At 37.4% G+C, this 19,065-nt stretch overlaps 1 protein-coding gene across 1 annotated transcript in view; it reads left to right on the top strand.

Annotated features, from left to right (window-relative positions):
• The window catches only part of LOC150098392 (cAMP and cAMP-inhibited cGMP 3',5'-cyclic phosphodiesterase 10A-like), a 534,534-nt gene that overhangs the window by 439,952 nt on the left and 75,517 nt on the right, over positions 1 to 19,065 (top strand). Inside the window, exon 17 of the mRNA XM_090405194.1 lies at positions 6,224 to 6,363. Coding sequence (XP_090261320.1) covers positions 6,224 to 6,363 — 140 coding nt within the window. The remainder of the gene's footprint in view (positions 1 to 6,223; positions 6,364 to 19,065) is intronic.

Below are 19,065 nucleotides of genomic sequence, written 5' to 3' on the forward strand. Positions count from 1 at the left end.
GTGAATGATAGTGCACGAAATACAAATGAAAATTTGAAGGAAGTAGTTGAAGTAATAATGTGGATGATGAGATGCTAGCGCAAAAAGAAATTATGTGCTTACACGGACTCCTTCACAGGACAAAATGTGAGCTCAAGCAAATGGAGAAATGATTGGTGTGGGATACAGAAGGATGGAGAATGAAAGAAAGAGTGCACAGGAAAAGCTTAAAAGTATGAAAAACTGGGAGAAAAGATATAGTATTGTATAGGGATTCAATGATAAGAGATATACTTATTGAGAAAGTGATGAAAGCATGTTTTCCAGGTGCAAAGATAAAGGATGTTAGTGAAGCTTTAAGTTTGCAGAAGAAAGAGGTGAAAGAATTAATTGTTTTGGCAGGCACAAATTATTTGAAAGGTGAGAAATATGCAATGAGAGAAGATATGAAAGATTTTTAGAAAAAGCAAAAATGAGAGAAAGAAAGTATTATGAATCTGCTGCCTCAGTATAATAGGACAGAAATGAGAAGAAGGGCCATTGCCAATGGAGAAGGGAAGATTTATGAGGAGTCATTGAGAAGATTGTGCAGGAGGAATGGTTGCAGATTATAGATGTGCAAAGTGAATTTGATGAACATAAGGACCTTTATATGCCTAATGGACTGCACTTAAATAGTTTTGGAGTTAGGTGCTTGGAGAAAGTGTTGCTTAGTGAGAATTTGAAAGTGGAAACCAGGAAAACTATAGATAGGGAGAAGCAATCAAGCATTTGTCTAGCCACCCCTGGGATAGATAAATGTGAGTGCAGGAAAGATTTATGATGAGCTTGGTGCAGTTACCCAGGCTTCGAATCTGAATGGGCAGGTAATGATATTATGTAAGGGCAACTGTGGGCCAAAGGGGATGTTGAAATACATGCACACAAATGCTTAAAATATCAGAAATAAAATAGAGGAGTTTTTAGCATTGATCAGCTCAACTTGGCCAAAAATTATTGGCATCAGCGAGATCTGGTTGTCAGAGAATGATCTAGTTACAGGGATACAATGTAATGGATATTGAATTTTCAGAAAAAATAGAAGAAATTGAGCAGCAGGAGGTATGTTATTAATGAGAGCTGAAGAACTTCAACAAACAAAAATAGAAGTTTAGGAAGATGGTAGATCTGATGGAAATGTTAGAGGCTATCTAGTGTGAGATAGAGGCCAATAGGACAAAATGTATTGTTGATTGTTGCTATAGACTTGGGAATCCAGAAGAAATTGTGGATGACATGCATTAGCAGATTAGTACAATGAGTGTAAGCCAAGCAATTATCACGGGAGACCAACTATGGTGATATAGATTGGAAGGAGGAAAGGGCACATGGCAGAATGGAAATGTAATTTATACAGTTACTGAGGGATAGTTACCTGAAACAGCATCTGATGAAGGAACCACAGGTTTGAGATTGTTAGATCTAGTAATAGTATCAGAAGATCAATCTATTATTGTAGTAGCAATGCTACCTCCTATTGGAGAAAGTGACCATGCAGTCTTGTCCTGAGTGCTCAACATTTGGAAATTTCAGTCAAGAAAGTTCTAATATGGAACTACAGAGCTGGCAATTAGACAATAGAAGTCAACTTGTAGCAGTGCCAATGCATAAGAAACTACATGGAATGAATGCCATTAGTACATGGGAAGTGGTTGAGCGATGCAGTATCAGAGTGCTTACCCAGAGTTAGGAGGATAAACCAAGTTGGGAATAAGTGGATGACTAACAATATAAGGGCAGGAGCTGCAAGAAAAGAAAGCATTGCGGAAGGAATATAAATAACAAGGTGATTATCATGCCAATGAGCAGTATAAAGCACAAGCAAGAAGGGTAACTAGTATGGTAAGGAAGGCTAAATTATATTTTGAGAGAAAATTAGCTAAGCAGCCAAATTAAATCCAAAAGATTTTTTTATGATATGTAGCAAGTAAAAGCATGAATGATTATGGAAAATTGGAAAATTAACTTTACTCGGTGCCAATGGTAGGAAAGTGACAGAAGCAGAAGAAATAGTTCAGTTATTAAGTGATCACTTTGCAAAGGTATATCATCCAGGTGACTTTCTTTGCAGTTACTGATGTAAACATTGAAGTCGATGAACTGGAGGTACTCAGTATATTGAAAAATATCAATGTGAATACAGCATTGAGGCCTGGACAGTATGTCTGCTCGTGTGCTATGACAATGTGCAAGTGAACCATCAATGCATCTGAAGAAGTTGTTTAATCTAAGTCTCAGCTCTGGCAAGGTTCCAAGAGAGTGGAAAGAGAGTAAGATACTTCCATTACATAAAGGTGACTTCAAGACAGAAGTAGCAAATTATAGGCCAGTTAGTATCTCTGGAGTGATGGTTAAAGTATTTGAAAAGTTGATTAAAAGTAAAATCCAGGAATGGATAGATAGAAATATGATACTTTATAGGGGGAAGCATGGCTTTGTAAAAGGTAGGTCCTACTTCAGCAATTTATTCCCATTTTATAATAAGGTGTTCCAACAAGCTTAGTATCAAATGGTGGAATTATCGATGCTATTTTGGATGAACATTTCCCATCGAAATATTTGTAGTATACACATAGTGAGGAAACCAAGTGTCTGTGCAAAAGTGGGGGGAGTAAGGTGGTAAGAGATCGGTCATTAACAAGCCTAATTGTTCTCCTCTGTATTGAGTCAAGCATTTTGAGGGAGCTTTTAGGGGCCCTGCCCCATATATGAGAGCAGTATTCAATAGCTGGGCAGATTTGCGATTTGATATAAAGTTAACTTACGTTTCGCTGAAGATATCAATCTTCTGGCAGAAAGTGAAGAAGAATTACAAGAGATAACCAGCCATGTTTTCGGAACATTAAAAAAATATGGATTATACATAAACCTACAAAAAATAAAAACAATGATAACCTCAAAATCAGACATTGAATTCTTAAAGATACAAATTGGCAATAAGCAAATTGAGAATGTACAGAAGTTCACTTATCTAGGAAGCACGTTGAGTCAAGATGGTCGTTCAAAAACTGACGTTAAATACCGAATTGCTAAGGCAACCGTGGCCCTACAGAAGTTAAAACCATTTTGGGGAGATAACAGAATAGCAATCACAACCAGACTAAGACTAATTGACACCTTGGTGAATTCTGTCCTTTTGTATGGTTGTGAGGCCTGGACTTTATTGAAGGAAGATGAGAGGAGACTCCTGTCTTTCGAAATGAAAACTTACAGAAGACTTTTGAGAATTCCCTATACCGCTCACGAAAACCAATGAAAATATCCGAAAACTGATTGACTCAATAGATGGGAGAAAAAGGGAAAATATTCTGACAGTCATCAGAAGAAGACAGATGAAATGGTTTGGACATGGGGAGAGTAATGGCATTCCAAAGCAAACCCTAGAAGGAATCATACCGGGATCAAGGGTTAGGGGCTGACCTCGATTAAAATGGACTGATAACATCAAAAAATGGACAAATTCCTCCCTTTCTCAACTGACATCAAGAACAAGAGACCGAAACAACTGGAGGAGGCTAGCAAAGAGTATCACCTACCAGCCATGAATGACCCAACGGTTCATTTAGAACTATGGGAGAAGAAGAAGAAGATAAAGTTAACAGCTGTTCAGAGGAGAAGTAATGTCTTTAGTGAAAGAGAAATCCTAGTTTTTAAGAATCTGAGGATGCAATGGTTGTGATGTGTTTATGCCAAGAGAGGCTTGATGTCAGGATAATTCCAAGAAGAGAAATTTCAAATTGTCTGGAAATTTGGGTGTTGTCAAAAATAATATGGAAGAAAATGGTTCTTTTTTATGAGAGAGAAGACAGAACTGGGTTTTATTAGCATTGAAGTTGATTGAAGGAGATCAGAATTGAGGGAGATGGTGGTTGATGTTCTGTAGGTTGAGGTGAGTTGTGTAGAGTGAGGTTTATCAAATGAAAGGGAGGAGTGCAATGTGCTGTCATCTGTAAACCTGTGTATTGGGTTTGAGGACAACTGAAGTAGGTCATTGATATATAGCAGGAAGAGAGTTTGTGAGAGGACAGAACCTTTTGGAATCCCAGCATTAGTTGAATGGTGGGAAAATAAGGAACCATCCACCACCACACAGTGAGCATCCAGACAAAAAGCTGGCAATCCAACTACAGAAGTCATGGGACAGACTAAACAATGGTAAATGTGACAGCAGAATTGGAGAAAGGAAATGGCTACGCCATGATACTGCTAGACTTTACAAAGGCACTTGACAGATATCTCATGGAAAACTATTTCACAAGTTGGAACAAATGGATATGAGGGTGGGGGCTGATAGACAGACATTCGAGAGTAGTGTATGGTGGAGTGGAATCAAAGCAAATGAGAGTGACTAGGTGGAGCAATAAATGTGACAGCAGAATTGGAGAAAGGAAAGGGCTACGCCATGATACTGCTAGACTTTACAAAGGCACTTGACAGATATCTCATGGAAAACTATTTCACAAGTTGGAACAAATGGATATGAGGCTGGTGGCATGGATGAGGGTGGGGGCTGATAGACAGACATTCGAGAGTAGTGTATGGTGGAGTGGAATCAAAGCAAATGAGAGTGACTAGGTGGAGCACCCCAGTGCTCTGTAGTAGGACCACTACTCTATAATTTGTATATTAATGATATAGCAGATGATTTGAAGGGGAACATTCAATTGTTTGCTAATGATGCAAAACTAAGGAGGGCAATAGTTGATAAATGTGATGTAGATATCTTACAATATGATTTAAATAAATTGGCAGTGTGGGCAAAAGACAATGGTTGTCAATTCAGTGTTATAAAATGTAAGGTAATGCACTTTGAGATGAAAAGATCACACATCATATCATATCAATATGATGGTACTAGTTTACAGGAAATTGATGAGACTAGGGATTTGGGGGTTGAGATTTGAAATTCAGGAGACATATTGCAAGTGTTGACAAAATAGCTCAGAGGATTACTTGGATGCTGAAGAGCAAGTAAAGATAAGAAGGGTATTATCCCTCTTTATAAGGCTATCTTTATTCAGCCACATGTTGACTGCTGTGCATAGATTTGGTCAATTGTGTTTCTTGAGGATCGGAAGGTAGTGGAGAGGATTCAGAGACTCGTGACCAAGCTGGTGACAGGTGTGTGGAATGTTCCCTATGAAGACAGATCGAAGATGTGTTGGTTGCAGAGTTTAGCTGACAGGCAGAGGAGGGGGATATAATAGAAGCTTATAAGTTACTAAAGGGATACTATAAGATTGACACAGAAGAAATTTTTCGATATATTGAGAGTAATGGAAAAACAAGGGTCACACTCTTGGAAGGTGTTGAAGAGTGTGGTTAGTAAGGGTGTGTGGACATTTTCTTAAGAAGATGTATGATATGTATTGTGTTAATGGTTAAAGTGGGTCTCCTGCAATGAGTCTTTTGATTCCATGGAGCACCCATATAAATAATAATGATAATAAAAGATGAATTCTGAATCTTGGTCCTCCTTAATCTCTAACACTTTAACCACAACTTCAAACACAGAGATTGGCATATAATTCCAAGTCTTAGTCATATCACCACCCTATGGAGCATAATAATTTTGTCCTCTTTATAGTTTGGAACTTTGCCTAATTGAAGACTCATTTTTAAAAAGTACATGAAAGCTGTTATTAAATTTCTGGAACATGCTCTCAAAACATGCAGCGATATATCATCAGGTCACACTACTTTATTAACATCAAGTTTACTCATATACCTTCTGCTCAATCACTCACCATCAGTGCCTCCTTTCCTCTCTTCCCACTGCACTCAAGTTTGCATGGTGTCACATTCATGAGGATGAAATATTTAATATTTAAGATCTCATTTATATTAATTTAATTTAATATCATTTAATAACTCATCTATCCCCTGAGTAGCATTATCATTCTACTTTTTACCAATGATGAAATTTTTGCCAGATGCTACAGTAATAAACAGTAGAGGTGAGGGATACATTGTAAATATAAAGATCTATGGTGTACATTTATATGGGTATGTGTGTGTGTGTGTGGTAGGATTTTTACATTTCTAATTAAGGATTAAATTTTTTTCTAATGATTTTCACATGTTATTCAAGTATGTTTATATAGCTACTCTGCCTTTATTCAAAAAATTGAATTAATTTGTTAAATATTAGATGCATTTTTATTTTGTGACTTCCTATTTACTGAACACAGTACTTTCCTTTTAGGTTTATGCTGAGTTAAATCTCCAGATGCATCATAATAAAACAACAACAGACATGTTATTATTTCCCTGTGTTGCTAAAAGCAAAAAAGTAGATAACTTGATGAAAAGCCTAGATGTACAATTACCTCACAATTTTCACAAGTATATCTTGCTATTTGTTTATTAATTTTAAATTAATTGTACTTACTCATCAGAAAGCATCTACTTTCTTAAGGAATATTTACATTGAAAGTTTCTTTTTTCCTTTATTTGTTGAGCTCATATATTTTTATTTAACATGACATTCCACTCTTGATATTTCTCTTACATTGATAAACATAATTTTAAAGGTCTGCATATGTAAGTCTGTTTCACTCTATGAGTTCTTTATCAGTCAGGAAAACTAAAATGTAAAACATATTATTGTTATTTTTTAAATAATAATAATAATCTCAACTACTGAACATTCATGACATCACAGGAGATCTGTTCTGACTATGCCTGTCATATTTTTGTCAAAACTGCTGTATAAGTAATTCTTGTAGATAAGCTTATACATTGGTTAGATATACTTCTAATGTTTTTGGAAATAACAAAGCAAACTAAATTATTAAATATAAAAACTTTCATTAATAACTACCTATAATTCGGCAATGTTACATTGCTGTCTTCAGGGATCGCAGAACAATAATGATAGGTGCATGCAGGCACTCACACTAAAACTGCTGTATAAGTAATTCTTGTAGATAAGCTTATGCATTGGTTAGATATACTTCTAATGTTTTAGGAAATGACAAAGTAAACTAAATTATTAATTATAAAAACTTTAATTAATAACTTCCTATAATTCAGCAATGTTACATTGCTATCTTCAGGGATCACAAAACAATGATATGTGCATGTAGGCACTCACACTAAGCAAATGAGGCTGAAGAAAGGCAACTGAAGTTGGTCCTAGGGACCTAAAAGCTATCTCCTAGCAGACTAAATTGTCTTTGCCGTTGGGCTGACAATCTTAGAATGTAAGCTTCCCAAATTTGGAGCAGTATTATGCACCCAAATTTGTTTAGGTTTGGGAAGTTTTTCAGAGCTCAGGCTGATTCAAGGAATAATCTTTTGTACTTGTTGTGGTGTAATAAAATGGCCTTCTTCCACCGTATTCTGTGGTGGGTGTCCAACTCATAGTCAGCAAGTCCTGAGTGGCTATATTGGTAGACAATTACCTCACAATTTTCACAAGTATATCTTGCTCTTTGTTTAATTAAGGATTAAATTATGTAGTCCTTGTTTTTGGATATCCTGATATTGGCTGTCCTGCCTGTTTGGCCGTAGTAGGACAATTTGTAACTGCAGGGGACCTGGTATACTCCAGGTAGGTCTAGGGTAAAGTGGCTGATCTTTGGTGGAACAGATGAGAGATGCCAGTTTCTTATGTGGTTTGTAACTAGTTGTGAGGTCATATTTTCTTAGGATTTTTGTTAGTTTTTTGGATGTACCCCAAACATATGGAATGGTGATAGATTTAGAGTAATCTCTGGTATGAAAAGGGATGGGGATGTGGTTAACTGGTTTTAATATTTTTTTGGGATTGTATGCATTGGCTAAGAATGGTTAAGTTTAGTAGTTAGGCATTGCTATTTGAACTGATTAATTTTGCCTGGTTATGTAGGGTTTTTATAATCCCATATTGTTGGGGAAAGGGTGACTGCTGGTGAATGTATCTACTGTATGTGTAGGTTTTCTGTAAACAGAAAAAGCCAGGGATCCCATGAGGCTGGCATATACTCAGAGTGTCTAGGAAAGGGAGACTGTTGTTTTCCTTTTCCCAGGTAAACTGGATCCTGGGGTGTTGATTGTTTAAGTGTGTTGAGAAATTGTGGTGTATCCAGGCCATGCCACCAAATGGTGAACATAACATCCACATAGTGTAGCCAAACAGTGGGTTTATGTGGGGCAAAGTTTAAGGCTTTTTCTTCAAAGGTTTCTTAAGAAGTTTCCCAGGGATGGAGAGAGTGGAGAACCCATGGCTATCTCCTCCATCTGTTTGTCGAATTTTCCTTGCCAAACGAAATAGTCTGAGTTTATGGTGAACTGAAGTAAGGCTGAAATATCTTGAGGAAATTTGTCTTGGATGAGGTCTAAGGTATCTTTGAATGGGACATTGGTGAAGAAGGAAGAAATCAAAACTGCCCATTATGCCAGTGTGTTGGAGTGAGAGGTTTTCTGTACTGGCTTTAAAGTGGGGTGAGTTTTTTTATGTTTGAAGGTGTGTTGCACTTTGGATAAATGTTTGGTTAATTTGTATGTGGGGGAATCAATGCCATCCACAGTGGGAACATAATGTTACATTTTGCTTATGGATTTTTGGTAGTCCACATATCTGGGGGGGGGGTGTCTAGAGTTAAAAGGTTTTAGTCTGTTAGTCACTTCCACAGGACAAGAGGTAACTTCTTAAGGAACCTATGAAGTATTCTGGTTGGGGTGCTGGTGGGATCATATTCTATTGGGAGGGAGGTAGACCGATCTAAAAGTAAAGAAACAAGCTTACCTGTTTTGTGTAATCAGATTGGTTTAGAACCACAGTGGCATTTCCCTTATCCATTTTAGTAATTACTATTTTTCTGTTGTTTTTCATTTCTTGCAGAGCTTTGAATTCTTCTTTTGATTAATTGCTTTTTGGTGGTTTGGCTTGGATAAGAACACTGGTTACTTCCAGTTTGATATTGTTGGCAATATGGTTGGAAAGAATGTGGATGCCTCATTTTACCGTATCATTATTTCTTCTGTGGAGAAATAGTGAAATTGTGGCCATGTGCGAGTGCACTGATTGCTTCAGGCTTTAGGATAAGGGATGATAGGTTTGGAAGTTGAGATCCTTTTTAAACTTTCAAAATTTTGAATGTGCTGACGTATTCTTTGAAATTCTTTTTCTACTAAAGCATTCAAGACATCAGAAAGGATCATCCAAAAGTTGAAATTCAGAGTAGCAGCAAGCTCTACTTCTAATGCACAAGTAGCTTCATTGGTGTCAACCAAGAAAATGTGGGTGGTGGTAATCTGCTACCATAGAAGAGCAAAGTTAGTGCATCTGTATATGCAGAGAGCCTTCAGCAACATAAATCAGTTTTACACAGTTTGGGATCACATTATTATCTGGGCAGTGTTTTAGAAAGGCTAATCCATTTAGATGTCTTGAAATCTTCGGCTTTCACTTGCCATATCGACAGGCCTTGCATGTGATGGCATCTTCATGGATGCCATCACATGCAATTTCTAATTTTTTTAGGAAATGACAATGCAAACTAAATTATTAATTATAACTACCTATGTTTCAGAAATGTTACATTGCCATCTTCAGGAATCACAAACCAAAGATGTGTGTATGCAGGTACTCACACGCTAAGTCTTCAGCCTCATTTGCTTAGTGGGAGTGCCTGCATGCATGTATCAAACATACTTACTGTTACTGAAACAGAGGAATGACAAATACAAGAGGTTATATTCAGGCAACAATTATGAGGGAAAAGAGCAGTAGCTGTAGTATTCAGTACTAAACACGAAGGAGATATCTTCTTGAATGGCAGGTAATATCAAGGAAGGTGACGCAGGCAAATATCAAAATGGGGAATTGGACAATGAGGCTTATTTGTTCTTATTGTCCAAACAGAAGGTTCTACTAAGAAAGACTAATTAGCATAGAGAGAAGAAATAAGGAAAATCTCTTTGATTATGTTATTACTGATAGTGATGTCTTCATGCTGGTTTAATACACAGAGGATTTGAAATAGGAAGTGATCACCACTTTGTTTTGAGTAGGCTGAAACCCACTATTATCATTATTATTATCTGAGATCTCCGGGAAGTCAAGGATTCATTGAAAGAGGCTATACATCACCCAAACCAGCTGTCATACCTTCCCTTAAATTCCTCAGCATGTACTATTTCACTTACTCACTGCTTTGTGAAATATAGCTCTTGCCCCTTTCTTGACTATGAACAAACTTAACTTCCATGGATGCCCCGTGTTCTCTCCCCACCTTCCATATAACAAAAAATTTCATCAGACGATATCCAATAACACCCATTCAGAAGTTTGTAGACTTCTGTCATATCACTCCTCTTTCTCCTGTTAACCAGAGTCTGTAATCCACATATTTGCAATCTCCTCGTAATCTCAATCCCATAATTCTTCTTTGCATCCTTTCCACAGCTTCTTTATCCTCTTTGGAATCCAGGAGACCAAATCTGCACACAATAATCCAAGTGCAGTGTTATCAAGGCCTTATAAAGAGGCAAAATGACTTCCTTATCCTCACACTTCAAGATTCGCTTCAACATTACAATTATCCTCTGGAACTTTATTTGTGACTTTTGAACTTCAAATTCCTATCTGCCATTACACCAAGATCCCTAGCCTCATCAGCTTTTTGTAGCATAACCCTGCTAATATACACTCAATGGATAAAACATTAGGGATACTTGCCTAATAGCATGTCGGCCCTCCTCTAACACAAATAACAGCTTGTACTCATCAAGGCATTGACTCCACCAGATGCCATAGAGCTTCCTGAGGTAATTCCAGGCATGCCTGTTGCATTATTTTCCACATCTGTGCCTTAGACTTCTCAGATACATGGATCTGGTGCTTTGCTCTATGACATCCCAGAGAGAGAGAGAAAGAGAGATTTGATTGGATTTAAATCCAGGGACCTTAGGGACCACTGGATGGTCAAAACTCATGAGTGTTCCTCAAGTCATGCCTGGGTGGTTGCGGTCCGACAGGTTGTCCAGCTGAAACAGACCATCGGCTGCAGGATGCATGAAAGCCATGAAAGTGTGTAGGTGATTAGCCAGCAAAAATTTGGTAGCTTGCAGTGTTTAAGGATATAAAGCCACCACCACCACCACCTCCTTGAACAGAACCAACATGGCACGATGGGGCATAGCCTCATGCTGTCAACACCACACCACATCCACACTCTCCTATCAGGGTTCTCAAGGACAATCAAGGGTCTTCCACAAGTATACCATCAACAGATAATTCCAGTGCCCAGTGAGTAAGTGGTGGCCGACCACACGGCATTGATGACCTGGGTCGATGTAGACTGTTCAGGGTAGTACAGACAAACTGCAGGGCAACAGCAGCATTAGTTTCAATGTCGGAGGTCCAAGCAATGTGAGCATGAGAATGGTATGCGTATCCTGCATACTGTGGGCTATGGGAGCCGATGTCCTAATTGTGTACTGTTCAGATTTCATCACTAAGCATTGTGCCTCATCTGGTGTTGGGACCATCAAAACTGGACCTCTGCAGAGTGGACCAGAGTTATGTGGTCTGATGAATCCTGTTATCAGTTGTACCAAGCTGATAGGATATTCCCTGTGAAGATCGACACATTTACCCACGTTCGTGGATTACAATACACTGTTAAGAATCCCTAATGTCTGCCTGTTTACCATCTGTGTATGTTTCTCTCTGCACAGGGAATGCCAATGTCAACTTTCTATCACTCTTATCTCTAATGTTTTGTCCATTGAGTGTAATATGCTGCTGGGAAATTTCATCATGCTAAAGTGCATAACTTTTCACTTACCTGCTGGGTTATAGATCGGCTATCTAATATGTATCACAATTTGTGTAATGGGGAGCAATATCCTAGAAGAGAAAAGTCACTAGTGGTACACACTGCAAGAATCTGCTTTGAGGTCACTGCTGTTTAATGTATATGTTAATGATATTGTGAAAAGGTTTGAACGAGGATATGGTTTGCAGATGGTGCACTGGGAAGAACTATAAGGATTAGGACATGTTATGGCTTTAACAAGAGGACTTCAATAGACTGAGTGAATAGACAAATGTGTGCAGTTGTCAGTTTAATGTCACAGAGTGTGAGGTTTTAAATTTTAAGAAACAAAGACAGGATGCAGAGCTTATGATTTATGGAGATATCTTGGAGAAAGTGGAGAAAATAAGATATGTGAGGTAATGGTGAGTAAGAACCTAAAATTTTGGGGACATATTGCAAAAATTGTGAGGACTGCACAATGGATTATGATAATTACATGAAGGACTCTGACACTGGCATGTAGGAGTAAGATATTATAGACTACTGTTCACACATTTGGTCACTTGGTTTTCAAAAGGATGAAGAGATATTGGAAGGAATCCAGAGGTAATGATTGATTTAGATGGTTTCTTGTCTCTGAAATGTTGAGTATGAAGAAAGTTTGAGGAAATGTAGAGTCAAGCAGATAGGGGGGTACAATAAAGATATGTTGGTAAGGAGTTATTACCAGGTTAATGTAGAAGGTTTTTATAGGATGAGGGAAAACATCTAGAAGCTATATAAGAATGTTATGAGCAGTGGAGTGAGAAGCAGGTTTTTTACACTTAGGTACTGGACTAGAATGCATTACCTTAGAATGTGGCACATGTAAAGATGGTGAATGCATTGATGGGGATCCATCCCACAATGAGTTTTTTTTTTGACTCCACGGATGTGTAATAATAATAATAATATGCAGTGATATAGGAAATGATATAAGGGGAAATATTCAGTTAATTGCTAATGATGCAAAAGGTAGGAAAAGAAATTGTCATTGAAGATGATGTAGAAATTCTCAGAATAACTTAAATAGATTGCCGGTATATATAAATTATAATGTATTCCAGTTTAACATGGCAAAGTATAAGTTCTTTCACTTTGAGATGAGGAGAATCACAATCTTTGTATTACATTGATGGAACTGAACTGCAGGAAATTGATGAGGCCCAGAATTTGTAGGTGATTGTGAGCAGTGAGTTGAAGTTTAGAGAGCATATTGTGAAGGTAGCCAAAACAGCATATTAGATTATGTGGTTGTTGAAGAGCAAATTGACATGCAGGAATAGGGAGGTTGTTATTCTCCTTTACATAGCCACCTCTAGACATCTACTGCAAACCGGATTTCTGGATTTCATGGGGAAGAGAAAGTGTTGAAGAGTATCTAGAAGCAAGTGACCAAGATTGTAGGTTTATGGAATGTTCGCTATGATGACAGATTGAAGGTCTATGGACTTGAAAGACTAGTTGGTAAGCAAAAAGAGAAGATATGACAGAAACTTATACATGAATAAAGAGATTTTATAGGATTAGTTTTTCTTGTTTTTTTTCCTGGACATTCCCTCACACCCACAGAAACTTTAGTACCCATGAAAGGTTATCTCACTCATGATTATGCTATACTGCCTGAAAGAATTCTATATCTAGATTTCCTTCATAACATTGAGAGGAACCTATTCACCCTCTCAAGGGATTATGCTAATAAACTCTGACTAGAAGTCTCCTCAATACTATTCAGAACTAAACTTCTTTCCTCAAACTTATACCTAGCTAAAATTAATGCCCTAAAATCTTTGATAGATAATAACCAGCTCACCATAACCAAGCAGAGACAAAGGTAAAGCAGTAGTGATCATGGACACCACTAAGTACAACAGAAAAATTTCTTTTCTGTTACAAGATTAGTTCACTTACCTGGTGATTACTCAAAACCTTACTAATAGCCAAATCAACAAACTTAACTCCTTACTCAACAAAGTGATCAGTTGGGATGAAAACATTATCAAAAAATTGAAGATCCATTTTAGTAGAAGCCATACATTTCTATGACCTACCAAAAATCCATAAGGAAGGTGTCCCATCAGACCCATAGTTGCTTATCCAAATTCCTAGCTCATCTTTTAAGCTCTCATACTGGCCACACATAAGCTTCTGTGAAGAATTCTTCAGAATTTCTGACAAAAAAAAAAAAAAAAAAAAAACCCTAACCCTTCAGCCTATACATTTCATGGTGAGCTTTGATATCCAGTCCTTATTTACCAGTGTACCTCTGGCTGATTCTCAACTGTTACCGGAAGAGTTCCCTCCAGACATAGTCGAACTCTTTGCCTTTGTTATGCACATCCAATTCTACAAAGAGATTCAAGGAATTGATTTCTACTTAGAGCATCTTGCAGAATCCCTGTTCTCTTCGATACAATCCTAACCTTCCTTTTAGGTTCAATATGTTGATGATGTGTTTGCAATCTGGCCAGACTAGAAGTATCTCTGCCTACCTTTTTAACCAAAAATCAACAGCCTTTACCCATGCATCATCTTCACCATAGAACAAAGTAAAGGATAGAAAATTTGCATTCCTGGCCATCCTCCTTTCCCATATTCCAGAATACTTGCTACATCTGTTCACTGTAAACCTACCTTCACAGGCTGCTACATACAACAAGATTCAACACATCATCTATCTCAAAAAATATATTCATATCTTTGCTCAACAGAGCATGTTATCTGTTATCATCTCAAAGAAGTTTAAATGCATCCTGGACACTTACAGCTCATCCGCAAGAATCCTGAACCAGTACAGTGAGTCTTTATCCTTTACATTGCAATCATCTCCGAAATGATTGCAATGTAAGAAAAGATACAATTTAAAAAAGATCCTGAAAAGATATAATTTAGTTCCTACATTTTTTTCTATCAACAAAATCTCTTCTTGATTAAGTTAAGGGATATAACATCCCATATCGTTTCTTAGCCGAATAAGAAACTCAAAGAGTTTCGTGCCGAATATAGTAGAAACTATATAAAGTTCGGCGATTCTTGATTACTGTCCATGAAAGATAAACAAGCCATTCTGTTGAAAAATGACTACAAGAACACCAATCTTATATCAACAGCAACAGACCTGAAAAATTTAGCCTTGCTCAGCATGGAATGAACACTGACCACAATAGCCTATGATCCAATAACTTGCCTTTTACATCTGCACATATTTAGGATTGAGCAGTTATTTAAAGAGAGTGCTGAAGCACTTCTACACCACCAAAATTTAAATTGGAGTATTGAAAGTTTTTCCACTTGGTTATACTATAAATTAAATTTAAAATGCCAAGAAATTATATTATTGGTCTAATCTTTATCCAAGTGTAAGCAAACAAACTTTGCACCTGGAGTAATTTCAGGTCTGGGCAACTAGTATATAGAAGCAAATGACTTCACATCACTTGCCTTACTATCCCATAATGCAAGGGACGTATCCTTATGGACATATATAATGCTATGCATTATGGGAAGGGTCATTACTGAGACCGGTTTCGACCTTTATTTAGGTCTCATCAGTGGGAGCCAGATCCAGAAGTGATACCAAGGTTGAAGTAATACAGAAGTAAATTTCCATATGCAAGTAGCCCAAAGGTGCTGCACCTTATTAAAATACTCTGGATTAGAGACGTTTAAATTTTTTCTGCTTGGTCATCATCATCATCATCATCAAATTCCTGCCATGTACCCTCAAGGGGCGTACAGGATATGATACTACATGAAAAATTTACATCATTACTAACTTCATATCTACAATTTTCCTCCAAATTAGTCTGTACTTGTCAACACTACAGCATTATCAGATCTTATATTTCTATCATCTAAGGAACTTTGTACAGTATCAGTCCACCTATATCTTGGTCTTCCTCTGGGTCGTTTTCCTGCCAACCTGGCAGAGAACACTTGTTTTGCTAATCTTTCTTTGCCAATTCTGATTAAGTGACCATACTACCTTAGATTAGCTCTGCTAATGCATTCCTAGATGCTGACAATGTCAAGTTCTTTCCTAATATCCTCATTTTTAATATGATATTGCCATTGAAGCTATCTATTCACGCCTCTAATCTTTCTCAGGACTCTCATATCTGTGGTCTCTAGTCTTTGATCAAGTGTTTTACTTCTGACCCAGCTCTCAGATCCATAAGTTAAAACTGGTTTGAACACTGTCTTGTATACAGCTAATTTAGTGTTCCGACTAATTTCTCTCTTATTCCATATGAATTTATTCAATTGACTTCCTACCATACCAGCTTTGTTGATTCTATTGTTGATTCAATGAAAATAGGCAGAATTGTTGAAAATGTTAACTGCGTTATGAACGGAGAGCCTGTGGAACAAGCAAAACATTTCCATATTTAATTTACCATCTTCACTGAAAATCGTGCCTAAGTAGCTGAAATGTTTTGCTTGTTCCACAGGCTCTCCGTTCATAATGCAGTTGACATTTTCAACAATTCTGCCTATTTTCATTGTCTTTGTCCTTTTATTGCTGACCTTCATACCATATCTATTACAACAGTTATTCAATTTAGTCAAGGAATCTTGCAGACTTGTAGCTTATTTATTTAGAAGTGTAAAGCCATCTGCATAAAGCAAAGAGCTGAGATTAAGATCTTTAATTTTCATATCAGGTTTAATACCACTTTCCTTCATAATGTGATCCATATAGATAATGAAAAACAGAGGGGATAATGTACATCCTTGTCTCACACCAGATTTAACATTAACCCCCCAACTGGCTACATCTGTAGACGTCGAGCTAAATCTGGATACGAAGCTCTAAAACCCATTGATTAACATGGATAAGAAGTGCAATTTGGTGTCACTATTTCATCCACATTGACCGGTAGGGAGGTTTAATTGAAGGAGGTACTTCCTGTACTTCCTTCAATTCTAACTGCTGATGTACAACTTAAATAAAGACTAAGTATTGCTTGATATAATGCCCCATTGGCACCATATAACTGTAGCGTATTAAATAGCTTCTCTCTTAGCACCTTGTCATATGCTTTTCCAGATCGACAAAACTTAAATATAGATCTTTGTTATATTCCCATGCTTTCTCAACTATTTGTCGTAAAGTGAAGATCCGATCCTGACAGCCTCCATTTGGCCTGAATCCAGCTTGTTCTTCACCAAGCTTTTCTTCCACAATTCTTCTCAACTGTTTCTCAAGTATACTTATATAAATCTTGCCAGGAACACTCAGTAGGGAAATACCCCTGTAATTCTCACATTCAGTTTTATTTCCCTTTTTATATAATGGGTATTATGAGAGCTCTACTCCAATCATCGGGAATTCATCCCTCTGTCCAGGCTTTCTGAACTGTGCAGTGCAGCCACAGTAAGACTTTTATACCACCATACTTCAGCATTTCTAGTCGAATATCATCTACCCCTGCTGCCTTTCCACATTTCAAGCCTTTGATGGCTTTTTCTACTTCAAGTATGGATATGTATTATTGACTGTATGCTTGTTGAGTTTTTTTATTCCACTGTGCTATCACTTTTTGTTTCATTTAGCAATTTTTCCAAGTAATTACTCCATACTTCAAGGATATCTTTTTCTCCCGTTTTCATGTCACCTTTATCATCTCTAACTCCTTTTACAGCACTCTTTCCTCCATTTCTAAGCTTCTTCAACAACCTAAAGAATATCTTACCATCTTCTTGATATTTATTTTCTATGTTCTTGCCAAAGTCCTCCCATGACTTTTGCTTAGTTAGTTTTACACAGTGTTTAGCTTTCTTACATTTGTCTCTGTATTCTCTCAGAGCACAAGCTGACTTATTTGCCAGGAACTTTTGATATGCTTTCTTCTTTTTCTTCACTGCCTCTTTAACTTCCTATGTCCACCATGGAGTTCTGATTTTTCCATCCTTGCAGACAACCTCACCACATGCCTCTCTGGCTGAATCAATCAGGGTTTTCTTTGAGGCTTGCCACTGAATCTCCAAGGTTTGGTTGCTGTTCTCAAACTACAGTTCACATCTGAGAGCTGCTCAACTTTCATTCGCTTTAAACTTTCTTACGTGATATTCTTTTCAATATGAAATTCAATTTTATCCTGCTCAAGACTAAATAGTGATCACTTCCAATTTCAAATCCTCTGTACACTCTGGTGTCCTGCACCAGGGAGAAAACATCACAATCAACAATAACATAGTCAATGAAACTTTTCTCATTCCTTGCCTCTTCTCTCCATGTGAATTTGTACACATTTTTATGTTGGAACATGGTGTTAGTAACCAGTCCATGTCCTGAACAGAAATCCAACAGGTATTTGCTATTATTATTTGCTTTGCTCTTTTCTCCAAATTTTCCCAAAATATTTTTGTGTGTCTGACAATCATTTCCTACTCTGCTATTTAGATCTCGAACAAAAACCAGTTTTTCTTTGGGTCTGTGACTTTCTCTAAAGCTTCTAAAAAATTCCTCCACTTCTACCTTAGTAGAATCTTCTGTGGGACCATAGGCACAAATAAGTCTCATTGTCCAGTTCCCCATTCTCATATTTGCTCACATCACTCTACTTGAGACTGCCTGCCATTCAAGAATATTAGCCTCGTATTTTGTGTTGAATACTATGGCTACTCCTTCTTTTCCTTGATTGTCATTGCCTGAATATAACATTTTGTATTTATTGCTCAGAAAGATCTCACCAGTTTTTCTTTTTTGTTTCAGTCATCCCTATTATGTCGATCTGGTACTTATCTAATTCCTCAGCTAGCTCCATTTCTTTGCCATTCAGGCTTCTTATGTTGATAGTACTGATCTTTAACTATGGTGATGTTGAGTTGGGATATGTTTTCAGATTTGTTCCAGCAGCTGACTTTTCGCTGTTCACCCTGGTTCCCTGGTGAAAACAACGGGGGCCTTGTTTAACCTGGCGATGCCCCAGCCGGCATGAAATTTTGTCATGTTTACCATCATTTTGTATTTTGGTTTAAGCCTATAAGAATACAATTTGGTCAGCTAAATCCCAAATTGCCAGCCCAGCCTCGTTAGTTCAATATCCAGGTCGATACCCAACAGGGTGCACCACGAGAAGGTGAGGATTAGACATTAGGTCAGAAGACCTGGTCGGTTCTCTGCATTCCTTTAAAGGTTATGTGGAGGTCTCCTCTCAGTTATATAGCTTTGACCCTTAAGCACCCCTTCTACTTGGTTATACTATGAATTAAATATGCCAAGAAATTATATTCTTTGTTTAGTCCTTTATCC

The sequence above is a fragment of the Typopeltis vanoorti genome, chromosome 15, assembly GCF_054136105.1.
Source record: "Typopeltis vanoorti isolate ZY-2024b chromosome 15, IOZ_Tvanoo_1.0, whole genome shotgun sequence".
In the NCBI taxonomy this organism is placed as follows: Eukaryota; Metazoa; Arthropoda; class Arachnida; order Uropygi; family Thelyphonidae; genus Typopeltis; species Typopeltis vanoorti.